The sequence below is a fragment of the Argopecten irradians genome, chromosome 4 (genome assembly GCF_041381155.1).
Source record: "Argopecten irradians isolate NY chromosome 4, Ai_NY, whole genome shotgun sequence".
Lineage (NCBI taxonomy): Eukaryota > Metazoa > Mollusca > Bivalvia > Pectinida > Pectinidae > Argopecten > Argopecten irradians.
This window is the reverse complement of record NC_091137.1, coordinates 9,426,568-9,445,773: the sequence shown is the minus strand read 5'-3', so window position 1 is coordinate 9,445,773 and position 19,206 is coordinate 9,426,568. Positions and strand designations below refer to the sequence as shown.

Genomic DNA, 19,206 nt, shown 5'->3' with positions numbered 1-19,206 from the left:
GGGAGGAACATCAATTTATGAAAAAGATAATAAAACAATTATTAATTTGGACATGTGTGTAATTTTAGACGGACTTCCTGTTGGTGATGTTACGTGACATGAAGAATGCCTACCCCCAGCTGAGGGTGATACTGATGTCTGCCACTGTGGACACCACATTATTTACCGAGTACTTTGGTCAGTGTAAAGTGGTGGAGGTGTACGGTCGTACTCATCCTGTTCAAGGTCAGTGTTACTGCCACAACTGTCAGTCTTAAACACATACCACTAAGTTTGCTATTTATGTTTGCTTGTGTGATGTTATGATAATGATTTTGTCATTACTTGATGAAAAAAAATGTTTTCTATTTGCTATAGGAAGTTTTTCAAGGATAGACTGAGCTTGTATTACAAAGATGCAATTTACAAATGTAAATCAATGTGCTATCACCATGGAAATATTGATACTTTCTGGTTTCAAATTGATTGTTTTAAAAAGTTCATTGGGAAGTTAATGCAATTAATGAGTGCATGAGAGTTGATTGGAAACTGAATATGAGCCTTGTTTACAGAATATTACCTGGAGGACTGTATTCAGATGCTCAACTTCATCCCGCCTCCATCGGATAAAAGAAAGAAACGAGATAAGGATGAGATTCTAGACGACGGAGAACCAGAGGTAAAATAGTGTTGATTGTATCGAACTATCACCTAAATCAAAAGTAATGTTTTACTACACAGGAGGTAAAATCGATGTTGGAGTGATACTTTCATGAGATAGTTATGATCATGTTCCCAGGAATGATATATTCACAATTTCGGCGGACATTGTTGTAAACTTTTTATCTGGGAAATAATATGTTTAATAATCACAATCCTGTATTTATATATCATATAGCTAGATTGAAAATTTTAATCTATTGAAACTGAATTTTCTTTGCTTAAGTCAAAATCATGATTTTTTTTCACCTGTGAAAATATACTACCATACTGTCCTTTATGTGGAAATATATGATTGTTTTTTGTTTGGTTTTTAGGAAAATTGTAACTTAAATGTGGGCTCAGAATACTCTGAACAAACAAGAAGGGCAATGGGCATGCTAAATGAGAAGGAGATGTCTTTTGAGCTTATAGAAGTAAGATCACCAATATAGAGCTATGTAGTTTAAACAAAGATGTAACATAGAAATTTCATAACAAAGGACTGGAAATTATGATAAAACTTCAAGTTTTAACAAAAGCAAGAAATGCATGGTTAAAGAAATAAAGGAGTAATCTATATGTTGAACTGAAAAAAAAAGACTTTCTTTGATCAAAATCATATGTTGTCTTTTAATGTAATTATATAACAACATATGTTTTGAAAGGCTGGTATGTTTTCATAAAGAAAATACACTTGTTATGTGTTTTATACACAGATGTAGGCCCTGATCAAGTATACAACACAGTGTTTTAGAGTATTATTTTCCACGGGAATATTAACATTTACAATTTGACATTTGATAGGCCCTGATCAAGTACATTAAGTCCTTAAATATCCCTGGAGCTATCCTTATCTTCCTACCTGGCTGGAATCTCATCTTTGCCCTCCACAAGCACCTGGAGATGCATCCTGAGTTTGGTAAGGTGGTAATACGGTTAATTAGATGTGAAGTATATTGGAGTAATTCTCTGTGTGTATGTGACAAGATGGATATCACAGAAAATCTTATCAATATCACAGATAAGATAGAATCGTAATCAGAAATAGACACATAGTCATGGACTGACTGATAAATACCTGGATGTTATAATAAGTTATGTATGTTATCAACTCGGAAAAGAACCATGTACCAACAAAATACATGTATTTATTGAAGATGTATGATGTTAGTTTATTTCTACCACAATAGTCAGTGTTATTCAACTCTCAGGGTATCAAATAAACGATGCAACTGTTGATTATCAATTTGTTTATACCACACGCGGTATAAACTCTGTACGCATTCTGATTGGCTGACACGGTGAACTTTGACCGAACTACGTCTTTCTGAGTGTCGTGCCATCATTTGTCAACGTCATCAATAATCGAGTGACGTCATGCTATGCTGTGATCACCGCTTGACGCCAAAACTGCTGTTGGATAGCGTACTTATCCTTGTCGTATTTCTATCGGCTAAAAGCGGATATAATTGTGGTAGAAACAGGTCACATGACTCGTGGTTGTTGGATATGGAATTTATTCCACACTCGTAAGTTATTTTTTAAAAGTTCCAAAAGACACTCGCTAAAGCTCGTGTCTTTTGTAACTTTTAAAAAATAACTCACTCGTGTGGAATAAATTCCATATCCAACAGCCACTCGTTGTGTAACCTCTATGTATAATATAAGTTGATTTATGATGTAAGTTTATGTATAATATAAGTTGATGTATGATGTAAGTTTATGTATAATATAAGTTGATGTATGATTTAAGTTGATGTATGACATAAGTTGATATATAATGTAAGTTGACATAAGTTGTTTATGTTACAGGGGGCCGTCAGTATCGCCTGTTGCCTCTCCACTCACAGATCCCAAGGGATGAACAGAGAAGGGTGTTTGAACCTGTCCCTGATGGTGTCACAAAGGTTCTAGCTTCTCAGCATCAATTATTCTTTTCTAAGATCCTTTGAGCATAATAATGTAACATATTTCATGCTAATGTGAAATTTGAATAATGCTCAATCTAATAATCACAAGAAGTTATGTGTTTGAGCTAAATCCTTCAATTTAGTGATTTTTCTTAAGTTACAAAAGTTACTTATTTTATATCATTACCACCATTGGAAAGTTTGAGCTTCTAATTGTACTTCAAGTCAAAATTACAAAAAATAATTAATTGCATCCCGAAAAAATTCCATGGTACCATATCCTATATGGAATGAAGTTCTGATAGTGCATGCACCAAAGGCAAAATAAATTATTTTATATTATTTTTTGTTCTATTTGGACATATTTATACACGATTAAACACCAATTATTGTTTAAGTGATGAATATCATGTATGCTCTGTCGGCGGTGGGGCATCTTCAATACCTTTGTATAATACATTATGTAATATATTTACAGATCATTCTGTCGACCAACATAGCTGAAACTAGTGTTACCATCAATGATGTTGTCTATGTTATAGACTCCTGCAAGTAAGTTTTATTTCCTTTCTAAATTCTAAGAATTAAATCTTGATTGATTTAAATGTCTATATTGTGACAAACACATGTGAAGATAAGATGTTACATGTAAAATCTACAAACCTACTTATTTTTGTGGAGACCTCATTTCAAGTTTAATATAAAAAGTAAGATTTTCTTATTGATTTAGTTTCACAATTTACAGTCAAACAAGTTTTACCTTTTTTGTGACTTTGCAGCAATTTATTTTTCAGGAATTACTTTATGTACTGTATGATAATGGTGAAGTTAAAACATAACCTTATCTTTATAACAATTTTGCTGAAAAAATCGTTTAACCACTGGTCGATGTAGGCTGATATTAACTTAATACATTTTTCCAGGGCTAAGATGAAGCTTTTCACATCACATAACAACATGACCAACTACGCTACAGTATGGGCCTCTAAAACTAACCTTGAGCAGAGACGAGGACGTGCAGGTCGTGTGCGGGCTGGCTTTGCCTTCCATCTGTGTAGTCGAACAAGATACGAAAAGTAGGTCTACTCAAATCTGGTGTTTCAGAAGTTATGTCCACATTCAAATAGAAAGTAAGTAATGTTTACAGAAGAGCGGGGATAACTGAAGTTACCTCTGTTGCTAAATGACTAGATACATTTATATCATTTTCATGTTGGAGTAATATCATTGAACGAGAGTAATTATTTCACTGTGTATAACAAAATTGTTTAAGCTTGACTTTCTGAAACATCTACTCCATAAAAAGAGATTCCATTTCTTCTATATACATTTGGAAGATGGACAATATACTTTTTGATGACTGTAATGAAAGTAGGGACGATTAGCTCTTTCCACTTATGCCTCTATACTCAAACTGCCCAGCATACCACAGGTATCCATAATCAATGTGAAGTATAATGCTGAGAAACCGACTGATCACCATATAATACTGGCTCTTCCCCTTCCTAGGAGCTACTAGATGAAGTTTTGAAAGTGTTTTACATATAATCTTATTAAAGACGATTCTTTTTGATAATAACCACTATACCTTTGTTACAGGTTGGACCAACACACGACACCTGAGATCTTCAGGACCCCTCTTCATGAGCTGGCTCTGTCCATCAAACTGCTCCGTCTAGGTCCCATTGGTCCCTTCATGGCCAAGGCGGTAGAACCTCCCCCTATTGATGCTGTCATAGAGGCTGAGGCGCTGCTCAAAGGTAAAACTAGCGGCATGAGTGGGTGACAGTGATCAGTGTAAGGATCAATGTGTTTATCAGCTGGTTTTAGTGATTTAAAATGAATTGGTGGGAATTAACATAACTCTATTACAAATGTGTATGAGTGATTTTTTGCCATATAACCTCTAGTTAAAGATTTGAGGTGTATGCCTTAACACTACATCAAAATGTATAAGTTTTATTCTTGTTGAGAAATTTCCGTATGTGCATATTGCAGAGTTGGCTCCCTTGCGGGGAGGTATCCATTGTGACGTCATTATTTTGAGAGCGAGTCACATCATTTTTTCTGAAAAGTATGACATTACGCTCACAAATGCATGACGTCACAATCAATACCTAACTCGCAAGGGCAGATAACTCTGTAAAATGCTCTAGAGAATGCTACAGAATAGACCTGTCTGCAGTGTTGTGATTGTTTCCTGGGTAAGACACCATCACCTCATTGGTATTGCAGACAATGTTATTACCAGTAAGCGTAATGTTTTAATGGGTAAACCACCAGCTACAACAGAGTGCTCACCACCAAAATCATTATTGGTGTTCAAAAAGTAGTAAACCCATAATTGGAGTTGATAAGAAGGAATGATATTAAATGTTGTGATTGTGTTACAGAAATGCGAGCCCTGGATTCTAATGATGAGTTGACTCCCCTTGGTAAAATCCTAGCCAAACTGCCAATAGAACCAAGACTGGGCAAGATGATCATCTACGGCTGTCTCTTCTAGTGAGTAGTTGGAACATCCAGGGATGTTTGTGTGGTCGACAGCTGGAACATCTAGGGATGTATGTGAAAAGTCGACAGCTGGAACATCAAGGGATGTTTGTGTAGTCGACAGCTGGAACATCCAGGGATGTTTGTGTAGTCTACAGCTGAAACATCTAGGGATGTTTGTGTAGTCGACAGCTGGAACATCTAGGGATGTTTGTGTAGTCTACAGCTGGAACATCCAAGGATGTTGGTGTAGTCGACAGCTGGAACATCTAGGGATGTTTGTGTAGGTCGACAGCTGGAACATCCAGGGATGTTTGTGTAGTCTACAGCTGGAACATCCAGGGATGTTTGTGTAGTCTACAGCTGGAACATCCAGGGATGTTTGTGTAGGTCGACAGCTGGAACATCCAGGGATGTTTGTGTAGGTCGACAGCTGGAACATCCAGGGATGTTTGTGCAGTCGACAGCTGGAACATCCAGGGATGTTTGTGTAGTCGACAGCTGGAACATCCAGGGATGTTTGTGTAGTCGACAGCTGGAACATCCAGGGATGTTTGTGTAGTCGACAGCTGGAACATCCAGGGATGTTTGTGTAGGTCGACAGCTGGAACATCCAGGGATGTTTGTGTAGTCGACAGCTGGAACATCCAGGGATGTTTGTGTAGGTCGACAGCTGGAACATCCAGGGATGTTTGTGTAGTCGACAGCTGGAACATCCAGGGATGTTTGTGTAGTCAACAGCTGGAACATCCAGGGATGTTTGTGTAGTGCTTCATTCAGGGATGTTTGTGTAGTCGACAGCTGGAACATCCAGGGATGTTTGTGTAGTCGACAGCTGGAACATCCAGGGATGTTTGTGTAGTCGACAGCTGGAACATCCAGGGATGTTTGTGTAGTCTACAGCTGGAACATCCAGGGATGTTTGTGTAGTCGACAGCTGGAACATCCAGGGATGTTTGTGTAGTCGACAGCTGGAACATCTAGGGATGTTTGTGTAGTCTACAGCTGGAACATCCAGGGATGTTTGTAGTCGACAGCTGGAACATCCAGGGATGTTTGTGTAGTCAACAGCTGGAACATCCAGGGATGTTTGTGTAGTCGACAGCTGGAACATCCAGGGATGTTTGTGTAGTCGACAGCTGGAACATCAGGGATGTTTGTGTAGTCGACAGCTGGAACATCCAGGGATGTTTGTGTAGTCAGGAATGTTTTTGTGTAGTCGACAGCTGGAACATCCAGGGATGTTTGTGTAGTCTACAGCTGGAACATCTAGGGATGTTTGTGCAGTCGACAGCTGGAACATCCAGGGATGTTTGTGTAGTCGACAGCTGGAACATCCAGGGATGTTTGTGTAGTCTACAGCTGGAACATCCAGGGATGTTTGTGTAGGTCGACAGCTGGAACATCCAGGGATGTTTGTGTAGTCGACAGCTGGAACATCCAGGGATGTTTGTGTAGTCGACAGCTGGAACATCCAGGGATGTTTGTGTAGTCGACAGCTGGAACATCCAGGGATGTTTGTGTAGTCGACAGCTGGAACATCCAGGGATGTTTGTGTAGTCGACAGCTGGAACATCCAGGGATGTTTGTGTAGTCGACAGCTGGAACATCCAGGGATGTTTGTGTAGTCGACAGCTGGAACAGTCAACAGCTGGAACATCCAAGGATGTTTGTGAAGGTCGACAGCTGGAACATTCAGGGATGTTTGTGTAGTCGACAGCTGGAACATCCAGGGATGTTTGTGTAGTCGACAGCTGGAACATCCAGGGATGTTTGTGTAGTCTACAGCTGGAACATCCAAGGATGTTTGTGTAGTCCGACAGCTGGAACATCTAGGGATGTTTGTGTAGGTCGACAGCTGGAAACATCCAGGGATGTTTTGTGTAGTCGACAGCTGGAACATCCAGGGATGTTTGTGTAGTCTACAGCTGGAACATCCAAGGATGTTTGTGTAGTCGACAGCTGGAACATCCAGGGATGTTTGTGTAGGTCGACAGCTGGAACATCCAGGGATGTTTGTGTAGTCGACAGCTGGAACATCCAGGGATGTTTGTGTAGTCTACAGCTGGAACATCCAGGGATGTTTGTGTAGTCTACAGCTGGAACATCTAGGGATGTTTGTGTAGTCGACAGCTGGAACATCCAGGGATGTTTGTGTAGTCGACAGCTGGAACATCCAGGGATGTTTTTGTAGTCGACAGCTGGAACATCCAGGGATGTTTGTGTAGGTCGACAGCTGGAACATCCAGGGATGTTTGTGTAGTCTACAGCTGGAACATCCAGGGATGTTTGTGTAGGTCGACAGCTGGAACATCCAGGGATGTTCGTGTAGGTCGACAGCTGGAACATCCAGGGATGTTTGTGTAGTCTACAGCTGGAACATCCAGGGATGTTTGTGTAGGTCGACAGCTGGAACATCCAGGGATGTTTGTGTAGTCTACAGCTGGAACATCCAGGGATGTTTGTGTAGGTCGACAGCTGGAACATCCAGGGATGTTTGTGTAGTCTACAGCTGGAACATCCAGGGATGTTTGTGTAGGTCGACAGCTGGAACATCCAGGGATGTTTGTGTAGGTCGACAGCCGGAACATCCAGGGATGTTTGTGTAGTCGACAGCTGGAACATCCAGGGATGTTTGTGTAGTCACAGCTGGAACATCCAGGGATGTTTGTGTAGTCAACAGCTGGAACATCCAGGGATGTTTGTGTAGTCGACAGCTGGAACATCCAGGGATGTTTGTGTAGTCAACAGCTGGAACATCCAGGGATGTTTGTGTAGTCAACAGCTGGAACATCCAGGGATGTTTGTGTGTAGTCGTACAGCTGGAACATCCAGGGATGTTTGTGCAGTCGACAGCTGGAACATCCAGGGATGTTTGTGTAGTCTACAGCTGGAACATCCAGGGATGTTTGTGTAGGTCGACAGCTGGAACATCCAGGGATGTTTGTGTAGTCGACAGCTGGAACATCCAGGGATGTTTGTGTAGGTCGACAGCTGGAACATCCAGGAATGTTTGTGTAGTCGACAGCTGGAACATCCAGGGATGTTTGTGTAGTCGACAGCTGGAACATCCAGGGATGTTTGTGTAGTCGACAGCTGGAACATCCAGGGATGTTTGTGTAGGTCGACAGCTGGAACATCCAGGGATGTTTGTGTAGTCTACAGCTGGAACATCCAGGGATGTTTGTGTAGTCGACAGCTGGAACATCCAGGGATGTTTGTGTAGTCAACAGCTGGAACATCCAGGGATGTTTGTGTGTAGTCGACAGCTGGAACATCCAGGGATGTTTGTGTAGGTCGACAGCTGGAACATCCAGGGATGTTTGTGTAGTCTACAGCTGGAACATCCAGGGATGTTTGTGTAGGTCGACAGCTGGAACATCCAGGGATGTTTGTGTAGTCTACAGCTGGAACATCCAGGGATGTTTGTGTAGGTCGACAGCTGGAACATCCAGGGAATGTTTGTGTAGGTCGACAGCTGGAACATCCAGGGATGTTTGTGTAGTCTACAGCTGGAACATCCAGGGATGTTTGTGTAGTCGACAGCTGGAACATCCAGGGATGTTTGTGTAGGTCGACAGCTGGAACATCCAGGGATGTTTGTGTAGTCGACAGCTGGAACATCCAGGGATGTTTTGTGTAGGTCTACAGCTGGAACATCCAGGGATGTTTTGTGTAGTCGACAGCTGGAACATCCAGGGATGTTTGTGTAGTCGACAGCTGGAACATCCAGGGATGTTTGTGTAGGTCGACAGCTGGAACATCCAGGGATGTTTGTGTAGTCGACAGCTGGAACAATCCAGGGATGTTTGTGTAGTCGACACACTGGAACATCCAGGGATGTTTGTGTAGTCGACAGCTGGAACATCCAGGGATGTTTGTGTAGTCGACAGCTGGAACATCCAGGGATGTTTGTGTAGTCGACAGCTGGAACATCCAGGGATGTTTGTGTAGGTCGACAGCTGGAACATCCAGGGATGTTTGTGTAGTCGACAGCTGGAACATCCAGGGATGTTTGTGTAGTCGACAGCTGGAACATCCAGGGATGTTTGTGTAGGTCGACAGCCGGAACATCCAGGGATGTTTGTGTAGTCTACAACTTGAACATCCAGGGATGTTTTTGTAGGTCGACAGCTGGAACATCCAGGGATGTTTGTGTAGTCTACAGCTGGAACATCTAGGGATGTTTGTGTAGTCGACAGCGTGGAACATCCAGGGATTGTTTGTGTAGTCTACAGCTGGAACATCCAGGGATGTTTGTGTAAGTCGACAGCTGGAACATCAGGGATGTTTTGTGTAGTCGACAGCTGGAACATCCAGGGATGTTTGTGTAGTCAACAGCTGGAACATCATTGTTTTTGTAGGGCTTTGGAACACCAGGGATGTTTGTGTGTAGGTCGACAGCTGGAACATCCAGGGATGTTTGTGTGTAGTCTACAGCTGGAACATCCAGGGATGTTTGTGTAGGTCGACAGCTGGAACAACAGGGATGTTTGTGTAGGTCGACAGCTGGAACATCCAGGGATGTTTTGTGTAGTCTACAACAGCTGAACAATCCAGTGATGTTTTGTAGGTCGACAGCTGGAACATCCTGGAATGTTTGTGTAGGTCGACAGCTGGAACATTCAGGGATGTTTGTGTAGTCGTCAGCTGGAACATCCAGGGATGTTTTGTGCAGTCGACAGCTGGAACATCCAGGGATGTTGTTTGTAGTCGACAGCTGGAACATCCTAGGGATGTTTGTGTAGGTCGGACAGCTGGAACATCCAGGGATGTTGGTGTAGTCGACAGCTGGAACATCCAGGGATGTTTGTGTAGTCGACAGCCTGGAACATCCAGGGATGTTTGTGCAGTCGACAGCTGGAACATCAGGGATGTTTGTGTAGGTCGACAGCTGGAAACATCCAGGGATGTTGTTTGTGTAGTCGACAGCTGGAACATCCCGGGATGTTTGTGTAGTCGACAGCTGGAACATCATCTAGGGATGTTTTGTGTAGTGTACAGCTGGAAACATCAACAGGGAACATCCAAGTTGTTTGTGAAGGTCGACAGCTGGAACACCCAGGGATGTTTGTGCAGTCGACATCTGGAACATCCAGGATTTTGTGTCTACAGCTGGAACATCTAGGGATGTTTCGTGTAGGTCGAACAGCTGGAACATCCAGGGATGTTTTTGTGTAGGTCTACAGCTTTGAACATCCAGGGATATTTTGTGTTAGGTCGACAGCTGGAACATCCAGGGATGTTTGTGTAGTCTACAGCTGGAACATCTAGGGATGTTTGTGTATCTACGAACTGAACAGACTTTCAGGTGTAGTTGTGTAGTCGACAGCTGGAACATCCAGGGATGTTTGTGTAGTCGACAGCTGGGAACATCAAGGGATGTTTTGTGTAGGTCGATCAGCTGGAACATGGCCAGGGAACAGTCCAGTATGATGTAAGTGTATGTCGTAAAGATGGAACACATCTAGGTTATGTGATGTAGAATACTACCGCAGAAAACGACTAGAGTGGACTGTTGGTTGCATTCGACATCAGGAACATACTACCAGGGATGGTTTATTTTGTCGTACTACACCTGGAACAACCAGGGATGTTTGTTGTAAGGACTCAGCATGAAACATCCAGGGCTGGTATTGATGTAGTCACAGCTGGAACAATACCTAGTGGAATTAGTGCAGTCGACATGCTGGAACATACATGGAAGTTTGGTATAAGTCGCCAGCTTGAACAACCAAGTATGTATGTGCAGGGGCATGTCGACACTGGAGGACATCCAGGTGCTTTGGTGTAGAGTTGACAGCAGGAACAAAACAAGGGAAGAAAGAGTATACTCAAAACAGGCAGAAACAACCAAGAAGTTGGAGTAATGATCGACAGCGTGGAACAACCAGGGATGTTTTGTATGTTTCGACACCGGTGTTTTTGGTGTGGCAGTTATAGGTGCTATGTAACATTGCTGTGTATGGGCCTGTTTAGTGTAGGTCCGACAGCTTCCAGGGAATGTTTGTTATAGTGTAACTGACAGGGCTCTAACATCCAGGGATGTTGTGTAGTGTAACAGCTGGAACATCATGGGATGTTTGATGTAGGTCTGTGTGAACATTCTGGGATGTTGTTGAATGTTTTATAGGTGATAACATTGCTGGTAACATCCTAATGTTTAGTTATAGGTGATAACATTGCTGTGTATGGGCCTGATCCTTATGTCTGTTATAGGTTGAAACATTGCTGTGTATGGGCACTCTATCCTAATGTCTTGCTTATAGGTGAATATACACTGTGTGCTATGGGCCCTCTTTCCTAATGTTTGTTATAGGTGATTACAATTGCCTGTGTATGGCCTATTTCCTAATGTCTGTTATTAGGTGATTGATACACCACTGCTGGTATGGGCCTCTATCCTCTTGTCTGTTATAGGTGATAAAATTGCTGTGTATGGGTCTCGTTCCTAATGTCTGTACTAGGTGTTAACATTGCTTGTATGGGGTGCCTCATCCTAATGTCTTGTTATAGGTGATAACACTGCTGGGTATGGGCCTCTATCCTATTCTCTCATATAGGTGATAACATTGCTGTGTATGGGCCTTATTCCTAATGTTTGTTATAGGTGATAAACATTGCTGTGTATGGGCCTCTATCCTATGTCTGTTATATGGTGATAAACATTGCTGTGTATCGGCACTCTATCCTAAATGTCTGTTATAGGTGCATAACATTGATGTGTATGCTGCCTCTATCCGCTAATGTTTGGGTTATAGGTGATAACATTTGCTGTGTATGGCCTCTACTTCTAATGTTTGTTATAGGTGATAACATTGCTGTGTTTGGGCCTCTATCCTAGATGTTCTGTTATAGTGATATACATTGATGTGTGTATGGGCCTCTATCCTAATGTCTGTTTATAGGTGATAACATTGCTGTGTATGGCATTATCCTCACATGTCTGTTATAGGTGATTACATTGCTATTTGGGCCTAATGTCTGTTATTAGGTGATAACATTGCGCTGTGTATGGGCCTCTATCCTAACTGTTTGCTATAGGTGATAACAATTGTGTGTATAGGTTTATCTAATGATAGGTGACATTGCTGTGTATGGGCCCTCCTATGTCCTTATATGGTAATAACATGATTGTGTATGGGACTCTATAGGTGATTATAGGTGAAAACATTGCTGTGTATGGGCCCCTCTATCCTAATGTTTGTTATAGGTGATAACATTGCTGTGTATGGGCCTCTATCCTAATGTCTGTTATAGGTGATAACATTGCTGTGTATGGGCCTCTATCCTAATGTTTGTTATAGGTGATAACATTGCTGTGTATGGGCCTCTATCCTAATGTCTGTTATAGGTGATAACATTGCTGTGTATGGGCCTCTATCCTAATGTTTGTTATAGGTGATAACATTGCTGTGTATGGGCCTCTATCCTAATGTTGTTATTATATGGTATGGGCCTATAACACTGCTTTGCCCTATGGTGATTACTGTGTATGGGCCTCTATCCTAATGTCTGTTATAGGTGATAACACTGCTGTGTATGGGCCTATCTATCCTAATGTCTGTTATAGGTGAAACAGTGCTGTGTCTGGGGCATCTATCATAATGTTTGTTATAGGTGATAACATTGCTGTGTATGGGGGCCTCTATCCTAATTGTTGTTATAGGTGATTAACATTGCTGTGTATTGGCCTCTATCCTAATGTCTGTTATAGGTGATAACATTGCTGTGTATGGGCCTCTATCCTAATGTCTGTTATAGGTGATAACATTGCTGTGTATGGGCCTCTATCCTAATGTCTGTTATAGGTGATAACATTGCTGTGTATGGGCCTCTATCCTAATGTCTGTTATAGGTGATAACATTGCTGTGTATGGGCCTCTATCCTAATGTTTGTTATAGGTGATAACATTGCTGTGTATGGGCCTCTATCCTAATGTCTGTTATAGGTGATAACATTGCTGTGTATGGGTCTCTATCCTAATGTCTGTTATAGGTGATAACATTGCTGTGTATGGGCCTCTATCCTAATGTCTGTTATAGGTGATAACATTGCTGTGTATGGGCCTCTATCCTAATGTTTGTTATAGGTGATAACTTCGCTGTGTATGGGCCTCTATCCGAATGTCTGTTATAGGTGTTAAACAGTGCTGTGTATGGGCCTTATCCTAATGTCTGTTATTAGGTGATAAACACTGCTGGTGTATGGGCACTCTATCCTAATGTTTGTTATAGGTATGATACATTGCTGTGTATGGGCACTCTATCCTCTATATGTTTCGTTATAGTTGATAATCATTGCTGGTCTTGGGACTCTATCCTAACTGTTATGTTATAGGTGATAACATTGCTGTGTATGGGCCTCTATCCTAATGTCTGTTATAGGTGATAACATTGCTGTGTATGGGCCTCTATCCTAATGTCTGTTATAGGTGATAACATTGCTGTGTATGGGCCTCTATCCTAATGTTTGTTATAGGTGATAACATTGCTGTGTATAGGCTCCATTATCCTAATGTTTGTTATAGTGATAACATTGCTGTGTATGGGCATCTCTAATGTCTGTTATGTGATATAACCTAATGTCTTTTGGGCTATAATGTTTGTGGTGATAACATTGATGCTGTGTATGGGCCTCTATGCCTAATGTCTGTTATAGGTGATAACATTGCTGTGTATGGGCCTCTATCCTAATGTCTGTTATAGGTGATAACATTGCTGTGTATGGGCCTCTATCCTAATGTCTGTTATAGGTGATAACATTGCTGTGTATGGGCCTCTATCCTAATGTTGCTGTGTATGGGCCTCTATCCTAATGTCTGTTATAGGTGATAACATTGCTGTGTATGGGCCTCTATCCTAATGTCTGTTATAGGTGATAACATTGCTGTGTATGGGCCTCTATCCATAATGTCTAGTTATAGGTGATTACATTGTGTGTTTATGGGCTCTCTATCCTAACTGTCCTAGTTTTAGGTGATTAACATTGATAGTTGTATGGGCTCTATCCCTAATCCGTTGTTAATAGGTGTAAACATTGCTGTGTCATGGGCTCTATCATAATGGTCTGTTTTAGGTGATAACACTGCTGTGTATGGGCCTCTATCCTAATGTTTGTTATAGGTGATAACATTGCAGCGGATGTTGTATGCGGCCTCTTATTCCTAATGGTTTGTTATAGGTGATAACACTTGCTGTGTATGGGACCCTCTATCCTAATGTCAGTGATAGAGTGATAACATAGATGTGTATGGGACCACGTATTACTAATAGTTCTGTTATAGGTGATTAAACTACTGCGTGTATCGGGCACTCTATCCTAATGTTGTTATAGGTGTAATACTGATGTGTATGGGATTCTATCCTTATGTCATGTTATAGGTTGATAACAATTGCTGTGTACTGGGCAACTCTTATCCTAATTTCAGTGATAGGTGAATAACACTGATGTGTATGGGCCTCTATCCTACTGTCGTGTTGTTATTGGTGATACAATGCTGTGTAATGGGCCTTTTTACTAATGTCTGTTATAGGTGTGTGATAAACTATGCTGTGTATGGGACTTCTATCCTAATGTCCTGTTTATGAGGTGATAACTTTGCTGTGTTTGGTGCCTTAAATCCTTATGTTTGTTATAAGGTGATAAACACATGCTGGGTATGGGAACTCTATCCCTTAAGGTTCTTCTTTTAGGTGTTAAACTTGGCATGTGTCATGTGGCCTCTATCCTATGTAATATGTTATAGGTGATAACTTTGCTGTTGTATTGGGACTCTATCCCTAATGTATGTTATACGGTGATAACATTTGCGTGTTATGGGCCGCTAATATCCTTATGTTTTTTATAGGTTGTATAACATTGATGCTGTATGGGGCCTCTATCCTATTGTTTGTTTTTAGGTGGATAATACTGCAGTGTATGGGCCCTCTATTCCTTTAGTTTGTTTTTGTTGATGGGCCCTAACATTGCTGTGTATGGGCCTCTTTCCTTAATGTACTCATATAGGTGATAAACGATTGCTGTGTTTCGGGCCTCTTTCCTAATGTTGTTATACGGTGATTTCATTGCTGTTGTATGGGCTCCTATATCCTAATGTCTCTTATAGGTGATAAACTTTTGCTGTGTATGGGCCTCGATCCTATTGTGTTGTTATAGGTGATTTCTTTGTGTGTATGGGACATATCCTAATGTTTGTTATAGGTGAAAAACATTGCCGTGTATGGGCCTCTTTCATATGTCTGTTATAGGCTGATAACATTGCAGTCTGTGTATGGGTCCTCATATATCCTAATGTCTGTTATAGGAGATACATGTGCTGTTGTATGGGCATCGCTATCCTAATGTTGTTATAGTGACTACATTGCATGTGTATGGGCCCTCTCCTCTTATCCTTATGTTTGTTATAGGTGATAACAGTGCTGCTGTATGGGCATCTATCATTAGGTTTGTTATAGGTGACAAATTTGATGTGTATGGGGCCTCTTTCTCTAATGTCAGTTATTGGTGGGAGATCATTGCTGTGTATGGGCCCCTATATCCTATATTGTATGTTTTAGGTAGATAACTCTTGAGTTGCTGTGTATGGGGCCTCTATCTAATGTTTGTTATAGTTGATATACGCATTGGATGTGTGTATGGGCCTACTTTACTATCTGTTTGTTATAGGTGCATAACATTTTCTCGTGTATGGGCGCTACTAACCTAATTGTCTGGTATAGGTGATACATTGCTGGGTATGGGCACTCTATCCTAATGTTCTGTTATTAGGTGATAACATTTTGCCGTGTATGGGCCTCTATCCTAATGTCTGTTCTATAGGTGATTACTTTTCGCTGTCGTATAGGCATTATATCATAATGTCAGTTGATAGGTGATAAACATTGCCGTGTTCATGGGACTTTATCCTAATGTCTTTTAATAGGTGATAACATTGATGTGTTCTGGCCTCTATCCTAATGTCTTGTTATAGGTCGATAACATTTGTGGGCTGTGTTTGGGCCTCTATCCTAATGTCTCTTTTCCACAAAGACACTGCTGTGTATAGGTTCTCTGACCTAATGTGAGTTAGAGCTGGTTAACATTGCTGTGTATGGGCCTCTTATCCTAATGTTTGATTATTGGTGATAACACATTGCCGTGTATGGGCACTCTATCGTAATGTCTGTTTATAGGGTGATAACATTGCTTGTGTATGGGCCTCTCTATCATAATGGCTCTCTATTGGTGATTACATTGCCCGTGTTAAGGGCCTCTCTCCTTTTGTCTGTTAGTATATGGAGATAACATTGGTGTATGGGCATCTTTCCTAATGTCTGTTATAGGTGATAAAACTGCAGTGTACGGGCCTCTATCCTATTGTCTTGTTATAGGGTCAGAACAACTGCCGTGTATGGGCCTCTATACTAATGCTTGTTATAGGTGTAACATTGCTGTGTATGTGGCCCTCTATATCCTAATGTCTGTTATAGGTGATTACATTGCTGTGTATGGGGCCTCTATCCTTATGACTGATATAGGTGCATAACATTGCTGTGTAATGGGCCTCTATATCCTTGTCTGATGGATGTGTCTTCCACAAAGTCAATAAGCGACCAAGGTTACATCTGATGACCTCTGAGAGTAGAGCTGCCCTCGTCCTTATATTCTTCTGTAAACTGTTAACGCAACTACGAGTGCGCATTCCCATCACCGTACTTCATCTTCGGAGAGGAAGGGTAACTTTTCTACTTTAACACAGCTCACTATATTTCAAGAACACAAACAAATCTGATCATGAATTATCTTGAACATTTCAGGTTTGTTCTTATACTTATCCACTCAACATGAGACCAAAAGTATTATTATGCATCTATAATCTTGCCCTTTCTATGATCGTGCAATTGTGTTATGTACAAACTCTTCTGTTGTAGATCTCAGAGGCAGAATCATGACCATGTTAAATTAATCGTAAATTATACGGATTTTATGTTGTAGATCCGTACACGGGCTGTATCATGTAAACAGATGACGATGGTCTCCCCTCTACAGATGTTGTTGTTTGCCTCTCGCTCAGTCACCTACAACGAGAATCTCATAGCCCTAGATAACTGGTAAGATCTGGACAAGTAACACAACAATATAATTTGCCCTAGATAATGGTTAAGATCTGGTCAAAGTCACCATCAAAAAATCTCATTGCCCTAGATAACTGGTAAGATACTGGCCCAAGTCACACAGCAATCTCTTTGCCTTAGATAACTGGTAAGGTCTGGCCCATAAGTCACAATCTACATCTCTTTGCATCTTGACTAACTGGTAGACTCTTGTCATAGTCACTTCAACAATCCTCATGTGCCCTAGATAAATGGTAAGGTCTGCCCAAGTCACTCACCAGCAAGATCATTGACCTATCCATAACTTAGTAGCTCTGGTCCAAAGTCACATCAACAATCTCATAGTCCTAGATAAACTGGTTAAGATCTGGTCAAAGTCACAACAACAATCTCATAGCCCTAGATAACTGGTCAGATCTGGTCAAAGTAACATCAACACATCTCATAGCCCTAGATAACTGGTCAAGATCTGGTCCAAGTCAGCATCAACAATCTCATTTGACCTAGATAATCTGGTAAATCTGGTCAAAGTCACACAAAAATTCAGGTCTTTGCCTAGATAACTGGGTTTAGATCTGGTCAAAGTCACACAACTACAATCTCATAGTCCCTAGATAACTGGTAAGATCTGGTCACAAATGTCACACAACAATATCATTGCCCTAGTTAAACTGGTAAGATCTGGTCACCAAGTCACACCAACAATCTCATAGCCCTAGAATAACTGGTAAGAATCTATCTGGTCCAAGTCACGATCAACAATTCTCATAATTGATCCTAGATAACTGGTACAGATCTCGGTCCAAAGTCACACATAATCAATCGGTCATTAGCCCTAGGATAACTGGTTGCCAGATCTGGTCACCAGTCACACAAGCAATCTCATAGTCCCTAGATAACTGGTAAGATCTGGTCCCAAGTCACACCAACAAATCTCATAGTCCTAGATAACTGGTAAGTTATCTGGTCAAAGTCACACTAACAATCTCCATAGCCCTAGATAACTGGTTCAGATCTGGTCAAAGTCACACATAACAATCTCATAGCCCTAGATAACTGGTAAGATCTGGTCATAAGTCACACCAACAATCTCATTGCCCTAGATTAACTAGTCAGATCTGGTCCAAGTCAACATCAAACAATCTCACATTGCACTAGATAAACTGGTCAGATCTGGTCCAAGTCCACACTACAACAATCTCATAGCCTAGATAAACTGTGTCAGATCTGGTCCAAGTCACATCAAACAATCTCATAGGTCCTATAGATAACCGGTCATGGTCAGATTGGTCAAAGTCACATCAACATCTCTTAGTCCTAAGACTATATAACTGGTCAGATCTGGTCGTACAAGTCATACATTCAACAATCTCATAGTCCTAGATAACTGGTTAAGATCTGGTCCGAAGTCACATATCAACAATCTACAGTCGTCCTAGATAACGGTGATCAGATTAACTGGTAAGATCTAGTTCATCACATCAACAATCAATATCATTGCCCTAGATACTGTTAAGATTGGTCAAGTCACTCAATCAATCTCATAGTCCTTGTTAACTGGTTAGACTCTAGTCAAAGTCACATCAACAATCTCATCAGTCCTAGATAACTGGTAAGAATCTGGTCAAAGTCACACCCACAATCTCAATAGTCACTTGATAACTGTAAGATCTGGTCAACTACGTCACTTCATCAATAATCTCATAGTCCTAGATAACTGGTAAAGGATCTCTGGTCCAAGTCACACTAAACAATCTCATTGTAGCCCTAGATAACTGGGTAAGATCTGGTCCAAGTCACATCAAACAATCTCATTAGTCCCTAGATCAACTGGTAAGATCTGGTCAAGTCTACACCAACAATCTCATAGCCCTAGATAACTGGTAGATATGGTCCAAGTCACATCAACAATCTCATTGAGCCCTTGATAACTGGTAAGGATCTGGTCCAAGTCAAAGTCACATCAACAATCTCCAATTGCCCTAGATAACTGGTAAGATCTGGTCCAAGTCAACACCAACAATCT

General features: G+C 41.1%; 1 protein-coding gene across 1 annotated transcript in view; it reads left to right on the top strand.

Annotated features, from left to right (window-relative positions):
• Positions 1–19,206, top strand: part of LOC138322089 (ATP-dependent RNA helicase A protein-like) — a 63,300-nt gene that overhangs the window by 35,512 nt on the left and 8,582 nt on the right. The window contains exons 16-27 of the mRNA XM_069266145.1: positions 69–225; positions 552–658; positions 1,017–1,115; positions 1,486–1,600; positions 2,494–2,588; positions 3,070–3,143; positions 3,515–3,667; positions 4,191–4,351; positions 4,985–5,096; positions 9,666–10,153; positions 16,669–16,802; positions 17,062–17,177. Of these exons, the coding sequence (XP_069122246.1) occupies positions 69–225; positions 552–658; positions 1,017–1,115; positions 1,486–1,600; positions 2,494–2,588; positions 3,070–3,143; positions 3,515–3,667; positions 4,191–4,351; positions 4,985–5,096; positions 9,666–10,153; positions 16,669–16,802; positions 17,062–17,177 (1,811 nt within the window). The remainder of the gene's footprint in view (positions 1–68; positions 226–551; positions 659–1,016; positions 1,116–1,485; positions 1,601–2,493; positions 2,589–3,069; positions 3,144–3,514; positions 3,668–4,190; positions 4,352–4,984; positions 5,097–9,665; positions 10,154–16,668; positions 16,803–17,061; positions 17,178–19,206) is intronic.